The following is a 20,831-nucleotide window of genomic DNA, read 5'->3' as shown; positions in this document are numbered from 1 at the left end:
ACTGCAGAGTCCTGGCCTGATGAGGTAGCTCTTCTGTGTTGGGGTGGACCAATTTTTGGCGCAGTGTGTTTTGGGGTTTAAAAGCCACAGAGACCCGGTGTTTTGGTCAGTGGTTGTTGATCAATGGTCATGAGAATTTGCATAATTATGATTAAGGAACTGACCTCCCAGCCCACTGTTCCTTCGTGGGCTGGTTTCAGTCATTATGCAAATTTACTGTTTATAAGATTTGGGGAAACCTGCAGTTAGCTGAGACTGAATGGATGAGTGACGAAACGTTTCTCCCACAAAACGCTACGTCCAGATGAACAGAATCAACTTTTGGAGATTTACTTACCTGGATGATTGAGCATGCATCAAGACATTCATGAAGGTGTTTTTTGAACAGAGACTTTGACAATGACATGCCAACCTCCTCTTATTATTAAGTTAGATGTTGAGAAGCTGTTTTTCTTTAACCAGTTCTGTCATTGGGCACTGCAGTTTTCTTCTGAAGTCTTTGAGCTGAGCACGTATAATCTCTTTAAGAAAATACCAGATTGATGAGATTTTGAGATAGGTTTGTGTTTTTAGCCTCCCTCCCTCAATTAGATCATCTCTTTGGACATCACGTTGACATACAAAATGCAACTTTTGTTGTTTTTTTAAAACTTGTACAAATATGGAGAATAAAACAGGCTTATAGCTGATTTTCTTTAGACAGAGCTAGTCAAGCTGTTTATCACCTTATTTTTTAGTTGACTCTTCAGACCAGAGCCGATTCCAAAATGTAATCTCATTTTCGTCTTCACTGCATTATAATGAAATACTCTGGCTTTGATAGGCGAGTCTCTGCTTGGTTTATCTATCCTAAATAGAAATTATTGAATTATTAGAAAATGGAAAAAGAAATAATCTAATTTATTAAAATTTGTCATTTCACAGTTTTCCCACCAAAGACAAGGTCTCTATCATTTTGGATATTTGCAGTAAATTTAAAAATCAAAATTATAAAATTATAATTTTTAGCCCATAAAAAGCTGTTTTTTTGACTGTTGTCATAAAACTAAGTTTGAACTGAGGAATGTATTTGCCATGTTATATCCACTCTGTCCACCAGAGGGCGTCAGACACCAAACAGCAGAGAAGAGCCACTCGTGTTATTTCACTGACACAAGAAGAAACTGGAGATATTAGATCAAATTTTGATTAGATCAAGTTTGTATATGATCTGATTACTGCCAGATCATAGACAAGCTTACTAAGCCATAAATGAAAAGGAAGACAATGTGTGGTTTCTCACGACATCTGTATCCATGTTTGACAGGAGAACATCAGGAATAAAACAAAGCAAGAAATTTAATTTGTAAAGCCTGCCTCCCTGAATCCACCCTGTTATTCGCAGTATGTTCACGAACATGAGTGGAAATCTGCGAATGCAAGGAAATCTTTAAAGGCTGTGCACAGATTTTAAACACCCTGCTGCTCAGTCAGAAGAGAGATGACTAAATCATCCAAGTCTCTTTAATGCCCGTTTCTTCCCAAACAACCTACCCCAGGGACATAAGATGAAAACTTTGCACCAAGTGTTGACAGGAACTGCCCTCTACACTGTCAGTAAACAGCACCCCAGACATGTAAACTTGCTCTACGTCCTCTCCAACTCCAAGAGCTGCAAAAACCATTTAGTGGCCATTGGGGGAAAAGATGGCATCTTTTTCACACTTTTTACACTCCTGCTGTCTTTGCCTCACTCCGTCAACTTTTTTAATTTTCCAATTAAAACTAAATCCAGTCTTATATCCATATGAGATAATCTCCTTTTCATAAACCCACCTCAGCCTGGCAGGTTCAAAGCCAGGCCTGGATGTGTGATTAAAACAGAGTCTTACTTTTCCGCTCCCCTCGCGCTGCTACGGTTGTTTTATTTTTAAATTTCTCTTTATCCAGCACTGAAATATCCTCTCATATTCCCTTATCTACCTCTAGCTAGCTGATCACTGGAGACCTGAGCAGAATTTGGTTAGAAATATTCAAACAGGAAACAGCTGAACAGCAGAGAGTTTAAACTGAGGAGGAGGCAAAATAAGTTTTTCATCCATCATCCAGAGTTGTGTCTTGTCACTGCCCTGATATCCTGAGGTGTCCTCACCTGTCTGCACAGAGTTTAGGAGCAGAAAGGGAAACAGCAAACATAATGAGTCTGAACAATTTAACAAAGAAGGTGATACAAGGAGGGCTGATAAAGAGGAAACAGCGGGCTGGAAAAGCAAGAAGTATCAGGTGCTGATTCAGCTGGTGGTGGCTTGATGATGTTTGCTGGACGAAAGGACAGAAGAGGAGGACAGCAGATAGACTTACATCTAATCAATGCTGATGGAAGGACATAGAGATACATTCATAAAGGACAGATCAATAAAAAGGAGAATAGAAGAGTAATAAAAATCTAATTTTGGAGGTCCCAGTGTATGCTTAACACAATAAAAAAGAGCACTTCTTGATTCTTATTTCCACAACATATTTTCATCCTTAAAGTACTTGTGGCAACATTTGTAAAACAAGGCAGACACAGGCACATATTCAGCCTGTTCATAAAGTCAAACAACCAACACAATCGTACCATTGATGATGTACTGTAATACTTCAAATGTCTATCCATTTATTTCTGCTTATCCACTTCAGGGTCATGCTGAAGCTGGGTCAGGGTCAAGCCTACAGCCAACTTTAAAGCCCAAATGACCTGACCCTTGTGCCTGTTTTTGGACTGTGGAAAGAAGCTAGAATACCTGGAGAGAACCCACAGAGACACAAGAATGTAAACTTCACATAGTCCCCAGCTGGGGGATTTAAACCCAGGGTCTACTTTCTGCGAGGTAACAGTGTTAATCACTACACCACCATGCCAGCTTCCTTTAAAAATGAACTTTCAACTTTTGTTGCATAAATGAAAGAATTCAGCCTCTGTGGTTACAATCATAGCCTGCTCTTTTTATCTACATTTAACCAGCAGCATTTGTAACTTTACCTTAAAGTTAGGCAGTTTAACTCAGTGGTCCCAAACTAGGGATCAGGTCTCAGGATAAGTCAGTGAGATCATTATTAAGAGAGAAGAAGAAGAGGAGGAAAAAGAAAGCCCTGATGCACCAATTCTATACAAATAGTCTCTTATTTGGTATCTTTGGAGCCTGAACTATCATCAAGCCATCTGAGAGATTTTAGAGTTTCTGAAGAATTTCTGAAAAAAGGTTTTTGCTCAATTGACCTAAGTTTAAAAAATTGTCAATTTCCATCAGATAAATGTGAAGGACTACAAGTATAGACAAACATATAATAAAACTACTTAAGTTAAAGCTGAAAAGTGGACTTTGTTACTTATATGACAATAATGAAAAGCATGCATGTAGATATTTTTGAACTGGAAAATAAATAAACAGGACAGAAAACAAATCAGCTTTTGTTTATAAATCATTTTAAATCATGCTTTTTATTTGTTTTTGTTTCTAATGTCTCTGTAAAGCACTTTGAATCACCTTGTTGTTGAATTGTGCTATACAAATAAATTTGCCTTGCCTTGCCTTGCCTATAATCTGCTGTTTTAATAAGCGGAATGAAAAATGCACGACCGAACAAAAAAGAAAATACCTTGAACTAGTGTCCCGGTGATGAAGCCAAAGAAGCAGCGCAGCAGCTTGGCGATTTCCTTTTCACAGTGTGCCCTGCATGCATTCATCATCCAAACTTTGGCCAAATAGACCACACAGTGTAAAAAAGAAATGCTGATCTTGCAGGAAAAATCAGGAATGTGATAAGACACAGAAAAGTCTTCTGATATAAAGGTTGTTTCATTTGTCCCACTTTGCTTACAGGTGATCTTCACTTCCTCCTCCTCCTCTCTCCACTACCCTTGGTGTCTCAGACGAGGTGACTCGAATCACCATTGCTTTCCTTAAACACGACCCAGTCTGACAAACCACAAAAGAACCCCCCCCATCGCCGCTTTTCCTGTTTCAGCCATCATCAGCCATCGTGGTCACTGGGACCACCGTGTCAACATGTACAGTCACGGAGAAAGAAATCCCAATATTCTGCTTAGCTCCCTCCCTCATTTTCCTTCCATATCTAATCCGACTCATATTACACTTTTCGTGTTACAGTCACTGATATCTCTTCGTCTTTCAGTTTCACTGATACAGCCTTCTTATCTCACTCTTCTTCCCTGGTGTGAGAGTAACTTAAAGTAGAGATTAAACTTTATGCTGACTGAAATGAAAGAAGTCATGCATGCCAAAACAGAGTGGAGCTGTGCAGTATAGCTGACTGTATTTATAGGAACTGTTTATTCGTGTTTTTCCTGTTTTATATCACTTTAAATTCAATATCTTTAGACTACTTTAACCAAAACAAGCAGCATAAAAACATCACGGCATACTTTAAGTTTGTTTAGCGGCTAAAATGTTAATTTTCTTTTTTTACGGAGAAGATATTATGAGTTTATGACTTCATAAATCACGAGAGACAGGAGTATTCCCAGATGAAAATGTTCTACAAATCAGCCTCTGAATAATATATGAACAAACCTCGGTGCTCAGAATACAAACGGGATTAAAACTGGAACGCTTGGTTTGTGCATTTGTGAGCGGAGTGCAGATTTCCATAGATTTCTATACATTTTAATTAGAAACTGCTATTTTACATTGAAAAAAATGCAAGCAACGTTGACACAATGGAACTTACAGTTTATTATAATTATTTTTGTATTCAAAGTTTTCTGAAATTTGCTGTTTGGATGTTTAAATGTGTAAAATAAGCATTAAATGTCTAGTGTGCAGGTTTTGATGAAGAAGACATGTTATGGAAGCTAAATAAATAAATCTGTGCCTATGAAAAAGTCTCATCTTAACATAGATGATTCATTCATTCATTGCAGATATCTGCCTCCCACCAAGTGTAAGCACTTAGTTTATTATTAGTTTGATTAATCTCAGGAATAATCGTAGAACACATTTGTGAAAAAGCCTTTGTTATCTGGCTTTAATCCTTTCTTAACCTTAAAAAGTCCAGTCAAACTTAATCAAGCTTGAATACATGGTTCATAAAACTAGACACGCTTCACTTGATTTATTCACAACTTCACCCATTGAGTGATAAGTAATCCTGAGCTAACAGGAGATATCTGGAGTGATTAATACCTAACTTCATGACTCACTATTGCAACAGAAACATATGTTCAAACATTTCAGTATCCCCTTGGAATACAGTGGATGGATAAGAATACTGTGCAGCCTACACATTACACTTAGAGGAGCTGTGTGGCCATGGACACGTATTCCATGAAGCTCCTGGTACAGTTTTTGTGCTGATGTTAATGCCAGAGGAGGTTTGGACTGTCGCCAGAGCATTGGCGACTTTTACATACCTACCTTTGTGACCGATTTGCTGTGGTTCCTAAATTCTTCCACTTTACATAAAACCACTTACAGGTGAATATCTAGGCAGACTGCATGGCTAGGTGCTTGATTTTACACACCTGAATTTAAAGATTAAGAGGTGTCGCTCAGTAATTTTGTCCATATTGTGTGCTGTTGTCTGAGTGCTTTGTAATGTCTCTGTATTTACTTGATTATTATTATTTTTAAATGTTTTGCAGTCGGTTTTGTGAAGATATTTTTTTGTAATTTGCGTTTTTATCAAGCTGCAGTGCACTAAGCTCTCAGAGCCATCACATTATGTGGATGATGTGTACTAAGAACTACCTCTTCAAATTCTGAGGTAACACTACTAATTAAAATTTTAAATGTAGTTTACATCTTTATACACGCAAGTAGCAGAATGATCTTAAATATATTTAATGTGACATAAACCATGCCAGCTACACATAAAAGTTGTACATGGTCACTGTGATGTCAGCCAGTTGTGCGTAAAGTCCCATTTTTAAACCTTGAGTTGAGAACATTCATCATAACTGGTCTATTTTTAAATCAAACCTCAAGGAGAGGGGAGGATGTTACTGAGAAACCAAGGAACACTGTACAATTATTCCTGAGAGACTTACAAACCAAAACCTATAGTGTTTTATTGATTATTTTACTCTTAATGGGAACAAGATTCACATAATGTGTTATGTACTGTAATGAATAAGACTTTTAACTAGCTCTTGAGGCCATAAACGCAGTAGGAAAATAATTACTGAGATCACAAATTGAGTGAAAAGTAGGGCCATTTTCCTATAGAGTGCTATGCAATCAGATATCTTTTTACAACCAGGAGTCGCCACCTGCTGGTCATTTGCAAGAATGCACGTTTTAAGACAAGCAATTCTCTTCACTTTTCACACACATAAACATATGTCCTGCAAAGCTCACCTCAGTTAATATCTGCATAAAACATGCTACAACCAAGAACAACGAGCAGGAAATTCAAAGCCAATCAGTAAAAAGTTTCTTTTTGAAGTTTCAGCTTTACCAATTTAAAACTAATACTGAATAAATACATCAAGACTAAACATAAGTGATTGAAACTTGACTACATTACCAACTTATATGAAGTGGAGACCATTTAGATAACATCTAGTGCCAAATCCGTTTTATGAGGGTTCCCGGGAGAACAAATCTGCTGGACAGCAAATGTACTGCATCATGCAGACAACAATTTTCTATTATTATAGGTTGATTTCTAAAACCAAGCCCACAGCCTAATAATAAAGGGTTTGAAGGCCTAATGGTTGTGAAATTCAATTCAATAAAGGCTTCAAACAAAGGTAAGAACGAGCATCCAAAATCTGAAAGAAACACATTTATGTACACTGAAATGATCAGTGTTATCCTTAAAAACACAAGGTACCTGAAAATAGAAATTATTAAACCCACTGTCTGTAGTCCTTCGTTTCCAGCAGTGTATAAACTGCAGTTATCCTGCTCAAACCCTGCACACTGTCTCTAACTCTCCACACCTAAACTACACCCACACCACTGATTCACATCTCCGTCTCTGCGCTGCTATTTTTAGCTGCTGGCCATTATCGAGGTGAGGGTTTGCCCACTTCCACTGCTGAATCCCTCTCGCTTTTCCCTCGACACCGCTAAGATGAAATAGATCCCATCACAGCCCCACTTTTCTTTCTCTCTCTGTGATTGTTAGTCCTGTTCTTTTTTACTCACTGCGCTCCTGTTTCCTGCAAACAAAGAGCTTATTCACTGATCTCACAGCCAGAGGCAAAGAGGAAAAGACCTGAAGGATTACTTGAATCTGTTAAAGATTGATGAAGTGCATTAGTGCACATCAAGGCATGTAAAACAAACAAACAACCTCAAAACTAATAGATGTAATTTGGTTGCACAGGTGCTTGGGTGGAAACCTTCAAGGTATAAATATCTGTGCTAAATCACTGGAAGTCCCTCTGCGCACAGTGGTGGACATTATTTTTATTCTCTGCTGGAAACAGCCCGATATTAGATTTATAGTTAACTTTCTATTTTCATTTAAGCAAGCATGATTTAAAAGCAGAAATACGAGAAGTACGAGTTCTTCAAATGTGTCCATGTGGATAAAATTGTTCTGCAACAGGTTTTAGAGAAAATGTACAAAACAGGTCTATGACTGTGTGTGTAGCTCTCCTAATGGGCTTTATTGATTGCATGGGCTGGCCAGAGGAGTGGGCATAATTAATGACTATGACCCGAACTTGTCTCTATAAGCCCGAAAAAACAAAAACAATCCTGGAACAATGATGCAAAAAAAACATATCCAAACATATTTTCCAGCATCTCCACATCCAGGCAATATAAGTTTTATCCACTCAGTGATGAAAAGTGTTTTCAAATATTAGAAATCGTTTTGTCAAAAACTTTGATTACGTTTTTAAAAAAGTGAAGAACTTCTACCAGAGCCAAGAGAGGACGAGAGGAGGAAACACCAACTCATGGAGAGGGTGGTGTGTGTGTGTGTGTGTGTGTGTGTGTGTGTGTGTGTGTGTGTGTGTGTGTGTGTGTGTGTGTGTGTGTGTGTGTGTGTGTGTGTGTGTGTGAGAGAGAGAGAGAGAGAGAGAGTCAATGTCTACCTAGTGTACCATTACATTACATTACAGCGTGAACTGAGCTCAGACAGGTCACAGCCACAGACTCTGCCTCATTGTGTTATTTAAATTTAAACTTTAAACTGATTGGACACAGAAATGCATGCCTCCAATGATAAAAACAAGCAAACAAACAAACAAACAAACAAAAAACAAATGAAAATAAAGTTTAGGAGCAGAATACAGTTGGGGACAAATATGGTGTTATGAGGCAGGGATGAGGAAGGAGAAGGAATAGAGACAGAAGTGAAGTAAGGAGAAGGATGGACAGGAAGAAGCCAGGGGTAGGACAGACAGATGATGAAGGAAAAGTGAAGAAATGAAAAAAGGAGGGATGAAAACAGGAGTAAACAAATAAGAGAAAGATAGAAGGCAAGTAAGTCAAGAAGGAAGTAGAAGAGGCAGCAAGGAAAGAATAAAGTCTGTAAGGAAGAAAGATGATGGTGATTAAGAAGTGACAAGGAAGGACAAGAAGAGGAAAGGAGGTCATGAAGTGCTGAAGAATTGGCAAAGAAAGGAAGACCCAGAGGAGGCAAAGCCCTGATGAGAGCACACTGAGATGATTTGGGTTTCTTCTTGTTTTATAATAAATATCCAGAACTAAACTATGGATTTTATTTGCACTGTAGAAATGTTTTCTTACATTAGAGCTATTTTAAAACCAACAAACATCAGATAATATTTTCTGCCATTCACAAGCAGGCTTCAGTAAAACACATGTATATGTGTATAAAGATTAAAATTAAAAGAGTCTCTTTTCCTCCCTGCGGGGAAAAGACTAACTGTGTACAATAACAGCTGGACCACTGGGTGGAGCAATAACCCCTTTGAACAAACCAAGACTGGAGGCCTGTAAAGCCAGAGGAAGGAACAACTATTTATAATGCAGGGTAATATGCTCAGAAGTCAAACATAATTCTCAAATGTAGCTTTGAAAGGCTTAAGTAACCATTTTCTCTGCTACACTGCAAAGCTAAAAATTTCCAGTATTTCAAGTATTACAAGGGCTACAAGGGAAAGTGGAAACAGTTGGAGAAAACACAGCAGTGCATACAATCAAGGCAGGGAGACAAGAAAACATAAAACAGGACACAGGAGACAACAGAGTATCAAAATAAAACAGGAAGTAGCAAACAGGAGGCAGAGACATGAAAACTCTGGAGTGGCTACACTACACCGAAACACAAAGAAGAAGACTGTTTTCATATTTAAAAAAAAACAAAACAGTGAGGACAAGTATCGTTCAAACATCTGGAACAATACTAGTGAAGGTGCTCTAAGGTTTAATTTTGACTGCCTGTTTCAGTAGTTTAGCTTGTCAATATGTTGCTTATTTTATCGATTATATTTTTAGGGTCTCATTTTACTTATTTACCCCCTTTTTGTTAAAAAAAAAATCAGCATTTTTTAAACTTCTAATTATTGTATTTTGTTAATCGGTTTTAATTCACTTACCTGTGCTTTTTATTGTTATTGTTATCTATACAGTTTTGTGGTTGCGACCTCTGTGCATCTGTTTTCCTTTCAAAGACAAAGTCAATAGACAGATAAAAAGCAGTGCACAGGAGGCGTTGGAGAGGGCATTCAGGTTTGTGGACAATATTAATGGTGACCGAGGGTGTAGAGGTTTTTGATAAATGAGCGTATGACTTTAAATTATCTCTTGGTACTTGACCCTGAGGTCAACTGACCAGCTCAGTCTGCAGGAACTTTGGGATTCATGTGTCAAAGCCATTGATCAGTTCAAACTCTTTGTGCTTTCACCCCACATGTCACACTCAGCCTGAGATGCTCATGTCACTCCTCTCACCTTTGTCCTGTGGCTGCGTGCTGGCGATGATCCATTTCACCAGGCAGCACTTCATCAGAGCTCTCCGAGAGAACCGCGGCTTCTGCCACTTCCCAGAATCCTTCACTCTGCCCGGTGCAGGCTCGACGCCGTTGGCATCTCCCAGCAGGCTGCCATCGACCACCTTGCCATCCGCCTGGAGAGAGGGGAAGGGAGGGGATGAGGGAGGAAGAGGAGGAAGCGGGAGAGAATTCAGCACAAAATTAAAATTAAACAAATCTGACTGAAATGTTCAAATGGAGCCAGAGATTATGAGTAAGTGTGTGTGTGTGTGTGTGTGTGTGTGTGTGTGTGTGTGTGTGTGTGTGTGTGTGTGTGTGTGTGTGTGTGTGTGTGTGTGTGCAAGCCTAGAGAATCTGATTAATCTCTGAACTGCAAGTGTTTCAGGAACTCTTTAAAGAGGTTCAGAAAGAGTTCAGTTCTGGATCTCTTTAGTGTTTTATGAGGTTTTATAAGCACATGAGAGCTTTTCCATTGCCACCAACTGTCTGCTGACATGACGTAACAGTGAACCATGACAGTAAAACAGGGAGCTGAACGATGCTGATGATGTTAATACCAGTTGCTGTTTCCCTCTGTTGCTGTTCCCTTTCTTTAACATTGTTTGCAGCCGCTGTTAATGAGAAATATTGATTAGAGCTGCTAGACTATTCCCACCTACTGAAATTAGTCACATAAACATCTCTCAAATGACATTTAAGAGTGTTTCCACTGTCCCAGGAGTGGAAAGGTCCATCCTTTCATTAAGGAGACTGGAGTTTAGCTCTCACTGGGGGCTATTTTTAAATTTCTTTTGCACCCACCAATTGATTTAGGCATTACAAGTTCTTTGTTATAGTAGATTTGGAAAAAGATGGGATTTGGGGTTTAAAAAGACCCTTTCAGAATATTTAATGCATGTTGGAAAGCTTCGTTTTCTAGGTTCCACGGGTACGGTGTCCCAGCCCATCTGAAAGTGATGGCCAAATCCTGCTTTACAGCATTAAAGAGTACGTTTACTGCCTACAACAAAAAAATCATAACCACTGAATATTTTATAAGTCATCCATTTGGACAGAGCTGACCGTTGGGCCTCACCTCTGCCAATTCAACGTTCTGACTTGGACCGCTTCACCGTGTCTGTGTAGTTGGAGCCTTTGTAATGGATTATCAGTGAGGTATCCAAGGATGTTAGGCTTCAGTTTTCCAGAGTAAAAGTCTTTATCTAATTAGTCCTATATGAATTTAGTCCTACTTCATTTCAATAGATGCTTCATCTTATGGTACAATAGAAGAACAAGAGTTTAGCAAAGATTATCATGTGACAAAAACAGAAAATTAAACATATTAATAACCTGAAATAATTATGATGAATAAAACAGTATGGGGTAGGTTATTTTTCTCCATATAAAACCTCTAGAGCTTACACATATGTGTGCCTGTGTGTTGTACCAGTACTGTTTGCCAGTTTGCTACTGTTTGCTAATGCTAGCTAGCTTTCAAACTAAGCTAGCTAGCATTATTAATGCACCCTCACGCACAAAAAACAACAACATGGAAGTGGCCAGTGATAATATAGAGAAACTAAAAGATGCTAATAGCTCATCATTTATATACATTTTGTGGCGAAGACAACGGCGCATTTATTCAAACAGGAAGTTTAAAGTTTAAGAGATAGATCAAAATAACAGTTACAGCAGCACAAACGATCAGTGGAGGACAACAGACAGCAATTAAAGGCCAATAAACACATGGAATCATCCAGCACTGATTTAAGAGATTGAGATATCTGTACTCAATACTATATTGACTATACTACATTTATTTTACACAAGCTTCTGTATGGTACATAAGTCAAAACTTTGACGTTGTGAGTTTGTACGTCGAAATTCTGACGTACTAATCTGAAATTTTGCCTTTTTTTTTCCTTGACAAGTCTGCCTGATACTTTTTCTTTTACTTTTTTTTTCCAGTGGCAGATAAACCTTCTTACTAAGAGCCAGACAACAATAACACAACTGGTGAGACACCAACAGTGTATCAGTCACAAAACAGTCTTGAAATTTAAGTAAGGACGGTTTCATATTTCTGGCTACAAATAAAAGCACACAACGTATCTCTGATACCTATTAGATCCAAAAGAAAGAATAAGAGCAAGCCATGCTTAAAGAGATTATTTCCACTTCATCTACAAATATCATGCTCTCACATCTTTAAATAGCTGAAATAACTTTAATTTCAGATTAGTTAAAAGCCTCATTCTGTTCATTTTCATATTTCAGCTCCCTGTAATGCTTACCATGCAAGCCCCATCCCTACCATCTCATTCATATTTAGCATTTATTCGCTTTCATCAGAGGAGATAACGTTTTTGGCTCTAATATATTTTTCAATTTCTTTCCTTCACATCTTGGCATCCTTTCAGTTTTTTTTATCCAGCAAACATTGATTTGATCCGATGCGATCTCTGATTTACTGAGAATGTCTTTTCTTAGATTCTCAATAAGCTCTATTAAGCTGCTCCTGCTGGGTGCATGCAAAATAGTCACATACACACACATGTGCAGGAAGGAAGATGAAAGAGGTGAACAGTGAACAAACAGACACCCCGTTATGCTATTGGCAAGAGAGGGAAAAAAGGGATGACAGAGGGAGAGGAGGGGGGAAAATGAAGATGCAGGGTGCACAAACAAACACACGGAGGATTTTTAACAGCTATTTGATTCTGTGGGAGTCTGACCATGCAAATCCTTTACTTTAAGGCAGAAAGGGAAACAGAGAGAGCGAGAGAAAAAAAAGAAAAAGATGTGAGGAGAACAAGGTCTGCTCATGTTCCTGGAAGAACCGAAGTCAATTACCATAATGAATCGTGGCCCATCTGAGGACGGCCAGAGGACAGAGGGATGGAGGATGGGAAGATAGGAGGTGAAGATATGAAAGCACTTTGCTGGGGAATACATTTTCAAGGTTATTTCTGTGCATCTTCCACATGAACAGATTGGTAAAAACAGCGAAAGATGAGTGGAAAAAGTGGCTGAGAGGGACAACTGCGAGGAAAGAGATGGATGAAGATGGCTTGTATCGTAATGACAACATACAATATCTGTTTAATCGCATGTCAACAGTGACATATATGCTGCAAATGTGCTCAGCAGTGACTCGCTTCTTTGGAGAAGTAGATTATTGGAAAGTGTTGTTTTCAGCGTGGCTTTTAAGAGAAAGTCCCAAACTCCAAAGTGAGGGCCGTAAGGCAAACAGATGCAGACAGGCACAGTGCAAACAACAGAAAATGCAGCCCTACATTATTTGTTTATTCATGGGCTGCTGGACATGTAGGCATACTCACAGTCACTCACTCACACACACACGTTTGCAGCTAGTATCTTCTGTTTCTTAACGCTTCAGCTGGCTTTGTCCCGGGGCGGCACTTCCCATTCGTAATGTCTGTACAACATCCACTATAACACTCATGCACATCCTATAAGGGACCCATAACGCTCAGAGCAAACAGAGGAGCCAAGCCGTACGCATCGCTATGTTCTGCCATCAATTATTAAATATAAGTTGCTGGGTTGTTACTTCAGCGGAGGTTGGCTAATGTGAAGCATAAACTCTGGCCTTATTACGTTACAGAGCGAATCTGGATCACTCTAAAATGAAACACAGTCAAAGAGAAACGAAGTTAAAGAGGACTGATGGTGTTTATGTACTCAAAAGTGTACAGTTAAGTCCACAATTTGTTGGAGAATTGCACACTTTTTGTAGTTTTGCCTCTGTCACCACCACAGTAGACTTTAAATCAGGAGTGTCAAACTCAAATACACAGTGGGCCAAAATTCAAAACTGGAACAAAGTCGCGGGCTAACGTTAATATTTATTGAAATATATTTATTCATCCAGATATAAGAATGAATCTTTTCTTATGGACTCAAACACGTTTTGCTGAAAAACTGAATCTGGAACAAGCAAAGCTTAATACTAAACAATATATATATTAGCTGTATAATACCAGTAGGCCAGCTCTGATAGTAATTTGGTGTGGCTTCGTGGGCCAAATGTAATTAGGCTGCGGGCCAAATGTGGCCCGCGGGCCAGAGTTTAACACCTATGCTTTAAATGAAACAATAAGCATCTTTAAGATGTTTTCTGACAATGTCTAATCTGACCTTCTTGTTCTTGCGCGTAATCAGTGGTTTGCACCTTCTTGTAGACCCCCAGTCTTTCCATTCATGAAGCCGTTTCTTAATCGGGACTTTGACAATGATACATCTGCCTCCTTAAGCATGCTCTTGACTTGGTTACATATTGTGAAGTTGTTGTTTTTAACTATAAAAATAATTCTCTGATCATGTACTTTACTTGTCTTCTGTCTTCTTTTAGGCCTTTAGGGGTTGCTGAGCTGGTCAGCGCATTCCTCGTCTTTAATTATGTACCAGATGTTGATGTGGCTACTGTTGAAGTTTCTGCTTTATCACTCATTGGTTTAATTGGTTTGTCATCCTAATGATGGCTTCCCTCACTTGCACTGACATCTCTTGGGCTTTGGGGCACAGCACTTTGAATTATATTGAGATATTAGGCTCCATTTGTCATTAAATAATGAGAGAACAAACCTCACTTGGCCATGAAACTGGCTGTAATTCTAAAACAGTTCATGTAACGCAGTTTTGTAAAGCTGGAAGTCTGCATTTTACTCACACATTGTTTAATTTGAAATCCACTGAGGTGGTGTACAGAACCAAAACTACAATAATTCTCTTTTTGCCCAACAAATTATGTGTTTAACTTTTGACTGTTATAATTTCTGCATGCTTATATTTCTATACATAGCCAATGTTTCAAATAACATCAGATTAAGTTATTATGTGTGAGCCAATTCACAATTCAGGCAGCTTTAACCACTCGGTTTCAGGCAGTTTATTTCTACCCTTGGTCCTTTCAGGCACACAGTTCTGGCTGTGAGACAGTAACTGACCCACCTGCTGTTCAAACCTTGTTTAAAAGGGCGAGCTTTTCAGAACAAAGTTGGGTTAAAGCTGTGAGTCGCAAAATGCAGAGAAGGCTAAAATGATGGCGCGTAGACATCTGAGACAGAGGATGGACTCAGGGGCCACAATGAGGCCCAGTGTGAGTCAGTTAATGATTAAACTTAAATTCAAATCATGTAATGCACCACTACATGATAGATAATTAGCATAAGAATCAATTCCTATAAACCTCTGCACATTTAGAAAGACAGTCGCTAGAAAACTTCAGCTTGGTCACAGAGATTGGTGGACAAAGACAAACATGGCAACCCAAAGACAACAGACTTTCACAAACAAGAAGAACAGATGGAGCTGCACTTCCTTCTGGTACAACGACAGAAATATCTCATTCCAAACTGAAATGAAACTCAAATACCAGGAGTTCAACACTTTCTCAGACCAGAACAAAATTCAATATTTACTGTAGGAAAACAGTGCCAGGACCTGACAGAAAACTAACACAACTGAGCTTCTCTCTTTAATTCATCTCCATCCTTTTCCCTCTTGTCTTATGATTATAATTAACTTGAACCCCTCTCATCAGATACATTTTTTATTTTCTACTTCTTGAGCAGTATTAGTAGAGTTTTGGTCACTTGGAACAGCCATGCAGGCTGTAAACACAACACTGTGTAACTGTTATGGAGAACGAATCAGGGAGCTGTGTCAGCAAGCAATGTTTACACTGTCAGCAAACACGGATCAGCATTAGCATTAATTTGGTGTTTTATTTCTGGCCACCTGTCGAATCTAAGTCCAATATATTTACCTTATTTTAGCACAGCTTCATTTCCTCTATTTTCTTTGTTTATTTATCTTAACTGACAAACTAATGAGGGAATTATCAGGCTGTTAGGCTTATAAGTGCTTTGCTTTCCTCGACAGGTAGTTGCTACGCTATTTTAGAGTGAAAATGTAACATGAATTTGGCTTTTTAAAAATGTATACTAGTCAAAAACATCTGCTATTGCTTTAAATGGTTATGGCTGCATGGTACTGTAGCTTTTAATGACGTACAGCACATTTGTTTAAATGGTGACAAATTTGAAATGTGAAACCACGAAACATCTCATGTTTCGCTACAGTCCACTCCAAGAGTTAGTGTTGCAGTATAAGTACTTAGGAATAATAATTGATGGCTCGCTGCCTTTTACAACTAACATTTAGTAACTGCTGTCAAAAACTTAAACTGAAACTGTCCTTTCTGTCCCGTTAGGAAAGTAATAGACTTTCAGCCTCTACTCCTACGTCAGTGCTCATTTATAGTGACATGATTTATATGCACGTATCTTCACAATGCATAGATATGCTTAATACCGTCTCCACTGGGGCTTATTCCAAACTCCACCGAACGTTGTATGCTGGGGTCGGTTGGTCTGGTATATTCATGTCATAGACTAAACCACTGCTACATTATTATTTAGAAGGGATTTCTTGCCTTGCTCCTTTCTTAATCCATTAGATTAATGAAAAAATTGTGGGCCGTCACTGCCTAAGATTCATTCCTGCTGTCTGTCCTGAAAGTTTGCACTGAACTTTAACAAAAGAGCCTTTAAATTAGTAGCTTGCTTTCAGAATCTGCAACAAAATCAGCTCACTAAATTAATTTATGGGGATTTTAAATAACCTAGAGCCAGTTACTCTGGGCTGGAAATGTTTTTCCTGAATACCGTTACCCCCTGTAGGCCAACACAATGACCTTTACTGTTCTTTTAGTCATAATTGGCACTGAAAGTCAAAAAGGTTGGTTATTTGTGTTGTATTTTACTTTTTATATTCACTGTTTTTCACTGTGTATCTGTGGGTTTTTTTATACAACTACCATTAATACTATTGGTGTGTGTCTTGGCAAGAACAATGTGGATGTGAATTTTTAATTTTATCAGTCATATTATTAAATAAAGGTTATGTCACAGTCCTCTATCTGTTGGATATTTTTGTTTATTTGAAATATCTTTTGATTCCCAATTTATTTAAATTCCTAAGTGTCAGGTTCACATGTCTTAGTCCCGGTCTCAGTGATTGTTACTTCCTGTTTTATTTTGATAGGCCCTTGTCTCGTGTACTGTGCTTAGTGTTACTTCCCCTTGTCTCAATAGTCAGATTTCCTTCAGTGTATTCCCTTTTTCAGGTAATGCCTGGTATGTGTATATATATTGCCCTTTGTTCCTGTTGTGTTGTCCCTAGTGGTTGTGTCCTACCTTGAAGTATGTTTAGATTTGTTTGTTCTTCACCTTGTATTATTTTTGTATCCAGTTTAGGTTAAATAAAAGTGCTTTTTCTTTACTGTTTTCAAGTCTTGCATTTGCATCCTACTCATGCCTGCTGCACAGTCAGCTTGCCTGACAGTGCCTGAGTGTCTGCATTTGGGTCTTCATCTTCACAACGAATATGACAGATTAAGTAAAAAAAATTAAAAATTGCTTATGGCAAGCAGAGCAAAACTGAATCACAAAGGAAAATTATGGGTAGAAGAAATCAGTTCAGTGATGCTAAAAGAGCTGCAGGCTTTAGTAATGAATCCCTGTGTGATTGTCACAGTAAGTGAGAGCAGCTTTAATTTATTTGTAGTAGATATTTCCAAACCACTTTCCCTTCTCTTTTCACACATTTTAACCAAATCATTTCTTCCCTATTTTTGTTAAAAAGCCTAAAAGCCTAAAAGCGTTTTATTCTTGGATTCTTAGTGTGAAAATAGTGCACAACACATAATGATTCAACAATTACGAGCCTCTACAGACAACAGAAAAGGTGAGAAAACATGCACACTCTCACTGTGATTTAAGGCACTGTTGCTGACATTATTTGTGTTTTATTGGTTTCTGAAAATGGCTTACACTATGTGTAGAAAAGATGTATAAGTGGGGCCGATGCCATTCAAGATACAGCAGAAGTATTTTCATGCAGAAAGTCTTAAGGAGTTAAATGTTGGGCAGTCGTGTTATAAATTATGTTAGAATACCTGAGAAGGACATTTGAGAGTGAAGTCATTCTGGGAGAATGGCTTAAAGAAGCTCATGACTCTGTGAAAACACAGCAATATGAAAAAAAAAATGAAAGTAAAAGTGATGGAAAGAGGTCTAAGAAAGAGAGAGCGGTGTATCCTTGCAATGTTATAACAGCGGATGGGAGTTTCCATTAATAATTTATGAGTGATTAACGAGGCCACAGCAGATTCACTTTCTCTCACTTTCTCTCTGACTCTTTGTGTCAGTGTGACTCAAACTTAGCCAGCAGAGTTCATCTGTGCTCCTCTGCCGCTTCTTCAAGGTCAGCATGAATTTAAACATGCTGTTTTTTCTAATGGCCAAAAGGGGATAACTCCCCTGGTTGCAAAATGAAGTCAGATTGTAAAGAGGCTTACAGAGAAAATGTACTTTTAAGTCTTACTGAATACAGCATGATGTTCGTTTTACAAATTAAAGTCCCACTTAGAGGCAAACAGATGAGAAAGCAGGGTGTGCGTTGGGTTGAACTAGCTTGGGCTTGGGCACACCTAAAACACAGCTAAAACATCACAATGAGACCTGACAATGTTTTTTGTTTTTTTGTTTTTTGCATATTTGTCAAATGTAAATGTTTCAGAATATTATATCCAGTTTATAAAAATTCAATTTATCAAGGAAATAAAAAGCTATCCAAGTCTACCTCCCCCTGTGTGAAAAGGTAAGGTTTCTTGCACCCCTTTTTAAATCCTGAACCCAATTTATTGGGAAAGCTAAGCTCAGTTTCACTAGTCACACTCAGACCTGATTACTGCCAGATCTGCTAGATCAAGAAACCTCTTAAACAAAACCTGTGTGATACAGTGAAGTGGGTTAAAAGATCACAAAAACAGCACATCATGCCATGATCTAAAAAACAGTTGAGAAACAAAGTCACTGACATTTATCAGTCTAGAAAGAGTTACAAAGCCATTTCTGAGGCTTTGGGACTCCAGTGAACTCCAGTGAGAACCATTATCCTCAAAGCGAGAAAATCTGTAACAGTGGTGAATCATCCCAGGTGTGACCAAAATTAGAGCGCATCAGCGACTCATCCAGGACGTCTCACAAGAGCCCAGAAGATCTAAAGAACTGCAGGCATCACTTGCTTCAGTTAAGGTCAGAGTTCAACAATAAAAAAGAGACTTGGCAAAAATGACATCCATGGATGAACCACTCCTGATGAAAAAATCCCACAAAGGCTCAACTCACATTTGCCAAAAAACATCAAGATGATCTCCAAGATTTTTGTGTTAGCTTTCTTCATGTAAAACTGCATTTCTTTAAATTTGCTAAGCTTATTTTTGCTTTATATCAAAAATTATTTGATGATCTGAAAAATTTGAGTGTGGCAAACATGGAAAAAAAAGTAATCAGGAAGGGGACAATTACTTTTTCACAGGACTGTATATACAGTCTGTACTGAGACCATTGACGTGCATTCGAAGCACATCTACAGAAGACGATATAGAGGGTGTGCAGACTATAAATAGACCAAGACCACCATATACACAGTTGTGTTTGTGTGACTTTGATGGACACTACATTGACTCACACCGATTTCAGCGAGACTGCTGCTACTGCTGTTACTGATGTTGTGTTAGTTTCTTATAATGGCTTACGCTGTTTTTAGAAAAGAAGTATAAATGAGGCTGAACCCATTCAAGATACAGCAAAAATATTTTCATATTGTCGTTCTTAAAGAGTTAAATGTTGGTTATGGTGTTGGTTATGGTGTTTAACCATAACCCTAAAATCTCACCTGAAAAAAAATCAATGATTTATGTTGCTTTCTGTGCCCATAGGCAAGACACAACCACACCATGTGACTGTGTAAACGTCCCCACAGGGAGAGTTAAACCAGCACACACCTCCACATATAACTGTCGCACCTACAGAATAACAACCAGCTATGCTGCAGCTCAGTGATACTGCACTTTCAGAGTTCACTGAAACCCTCCACCTGCACAGAAACAATCAGATTAGCCAGATACAGCTGGTGAGCGAAGTTTTGTTCTGAGGATAATCTGAAAGTGATTTAGGAGTGATACCTTCATTATAAAGAGTTTGGAGAACTGTGTCATTTTCTGCCATTTTAAACACACAAGAGTAGAAGCCAGTGTGTGTATGTGTGCGTGTACTCTTATATAAGCTACAAACATTAGCATATGAATAGTGATAGAAGCTCTCCCCTTTTAGTGGGGGACTGTTTCATTATAAGCAATAGTAAATGTATAGGGTTACTCTACACTAGAATTAAATAGCTCTTTATCATTTTTTCCTTATCTTGTGCACACAAGTTTACAAGTAAAAAAAAACTTTAATATTTTTTCAGGTTATTAAATCTGAAGTAAGGAAGTAATCTGAAAATAATATTAACCTACAATGTGTCAAGGAGCCCCATTGTTTCACTAAGCAATATTGGATCTACACTGCAGACAGCATTAGTAAACAGGGAACACCACATAGTGTAAACAATGTATGCTATAACCAGCGATATCCATTCATTGCACAATTGCAAGCACAAAAGCTTCAGTTTGCATGTTGGTTTAATTGGCTGTGAGTGTTTGTCTCTGTCGTTCAGCCTTGCAACTGACAAGCCTGTCCAGGCTCTATGCCACCTTTTCCCTTATGATGGCTGTTTCATTGTCCTGTGGTTTTGAACCCACGGTTTGGGTTTGTTGAGACTTTCTGGTTAAGTATTAAAAATTCTGTTTGATTATGGTTTTCTTGTTTTTGTTGCTTGGAGCTCTTATACTTCAGGTTTTCTTTACTTCTGTAAGTGTCAGCCTCATAGTCTCAATCAGGTTTTAGTTTTCCTTTGTTTTGACTTCTGCTTATTATTTCTTGTGTTAATTTCTAGTTATTTCCTGTTGATTAGTATTACAGGGTTTTTTCATTCCTTGGTATCTGTACCTTCATGTTGTATCGGGTTTATTGTC

General features: G+C 38.3%; 1 protein-coding gene across 3 annotated transcripts in view; it reads right to left on the bottom strand.

The window, feature by feature from the left end:
* The window catches only part of kcnip3b (Kv channel interacting protein 3b, calsenilin), a 55,861-nt gene that overhangs the window by 24,902 nt on the left and 10,128 nt on the right, over positions 1-20,831 (bottom strand). For all 3 annotated transcript variants that reach the window (XM_080308822.1, XM_080308821.1, XM_026186866.2), the window contains one exon: positions 9,861-10,035. In XM_080308822.1, coding sequence (XP_080164948.1) covers positions 9,861-10,035 — 175 coding nt within the window. The remainder of the gene's footprint in view (positions 1-9,860; positions 10,036-20,831) is intronic.

The sequence above is a fragment of the Astatotilapia calliptera genome, chromosome 12 (genome assembly GCF_964374335.1).
Source record: "Astatotilapia calliptera chromosome 12, fAstCal68.1, whole genome shotgun sequence".
Lineage (NCBI taxonomy): Eukaryota > Metazoa > Chordata > Actinopteri > Cichliformes > Cichlidae > Astatotilapia > Astatotilapia calliptera.
The sequence above is the reverse complement of the archived record's forward strand: the minus strand, read 5'-3'. Positions and strand labels throughout refer to the sequence as shown.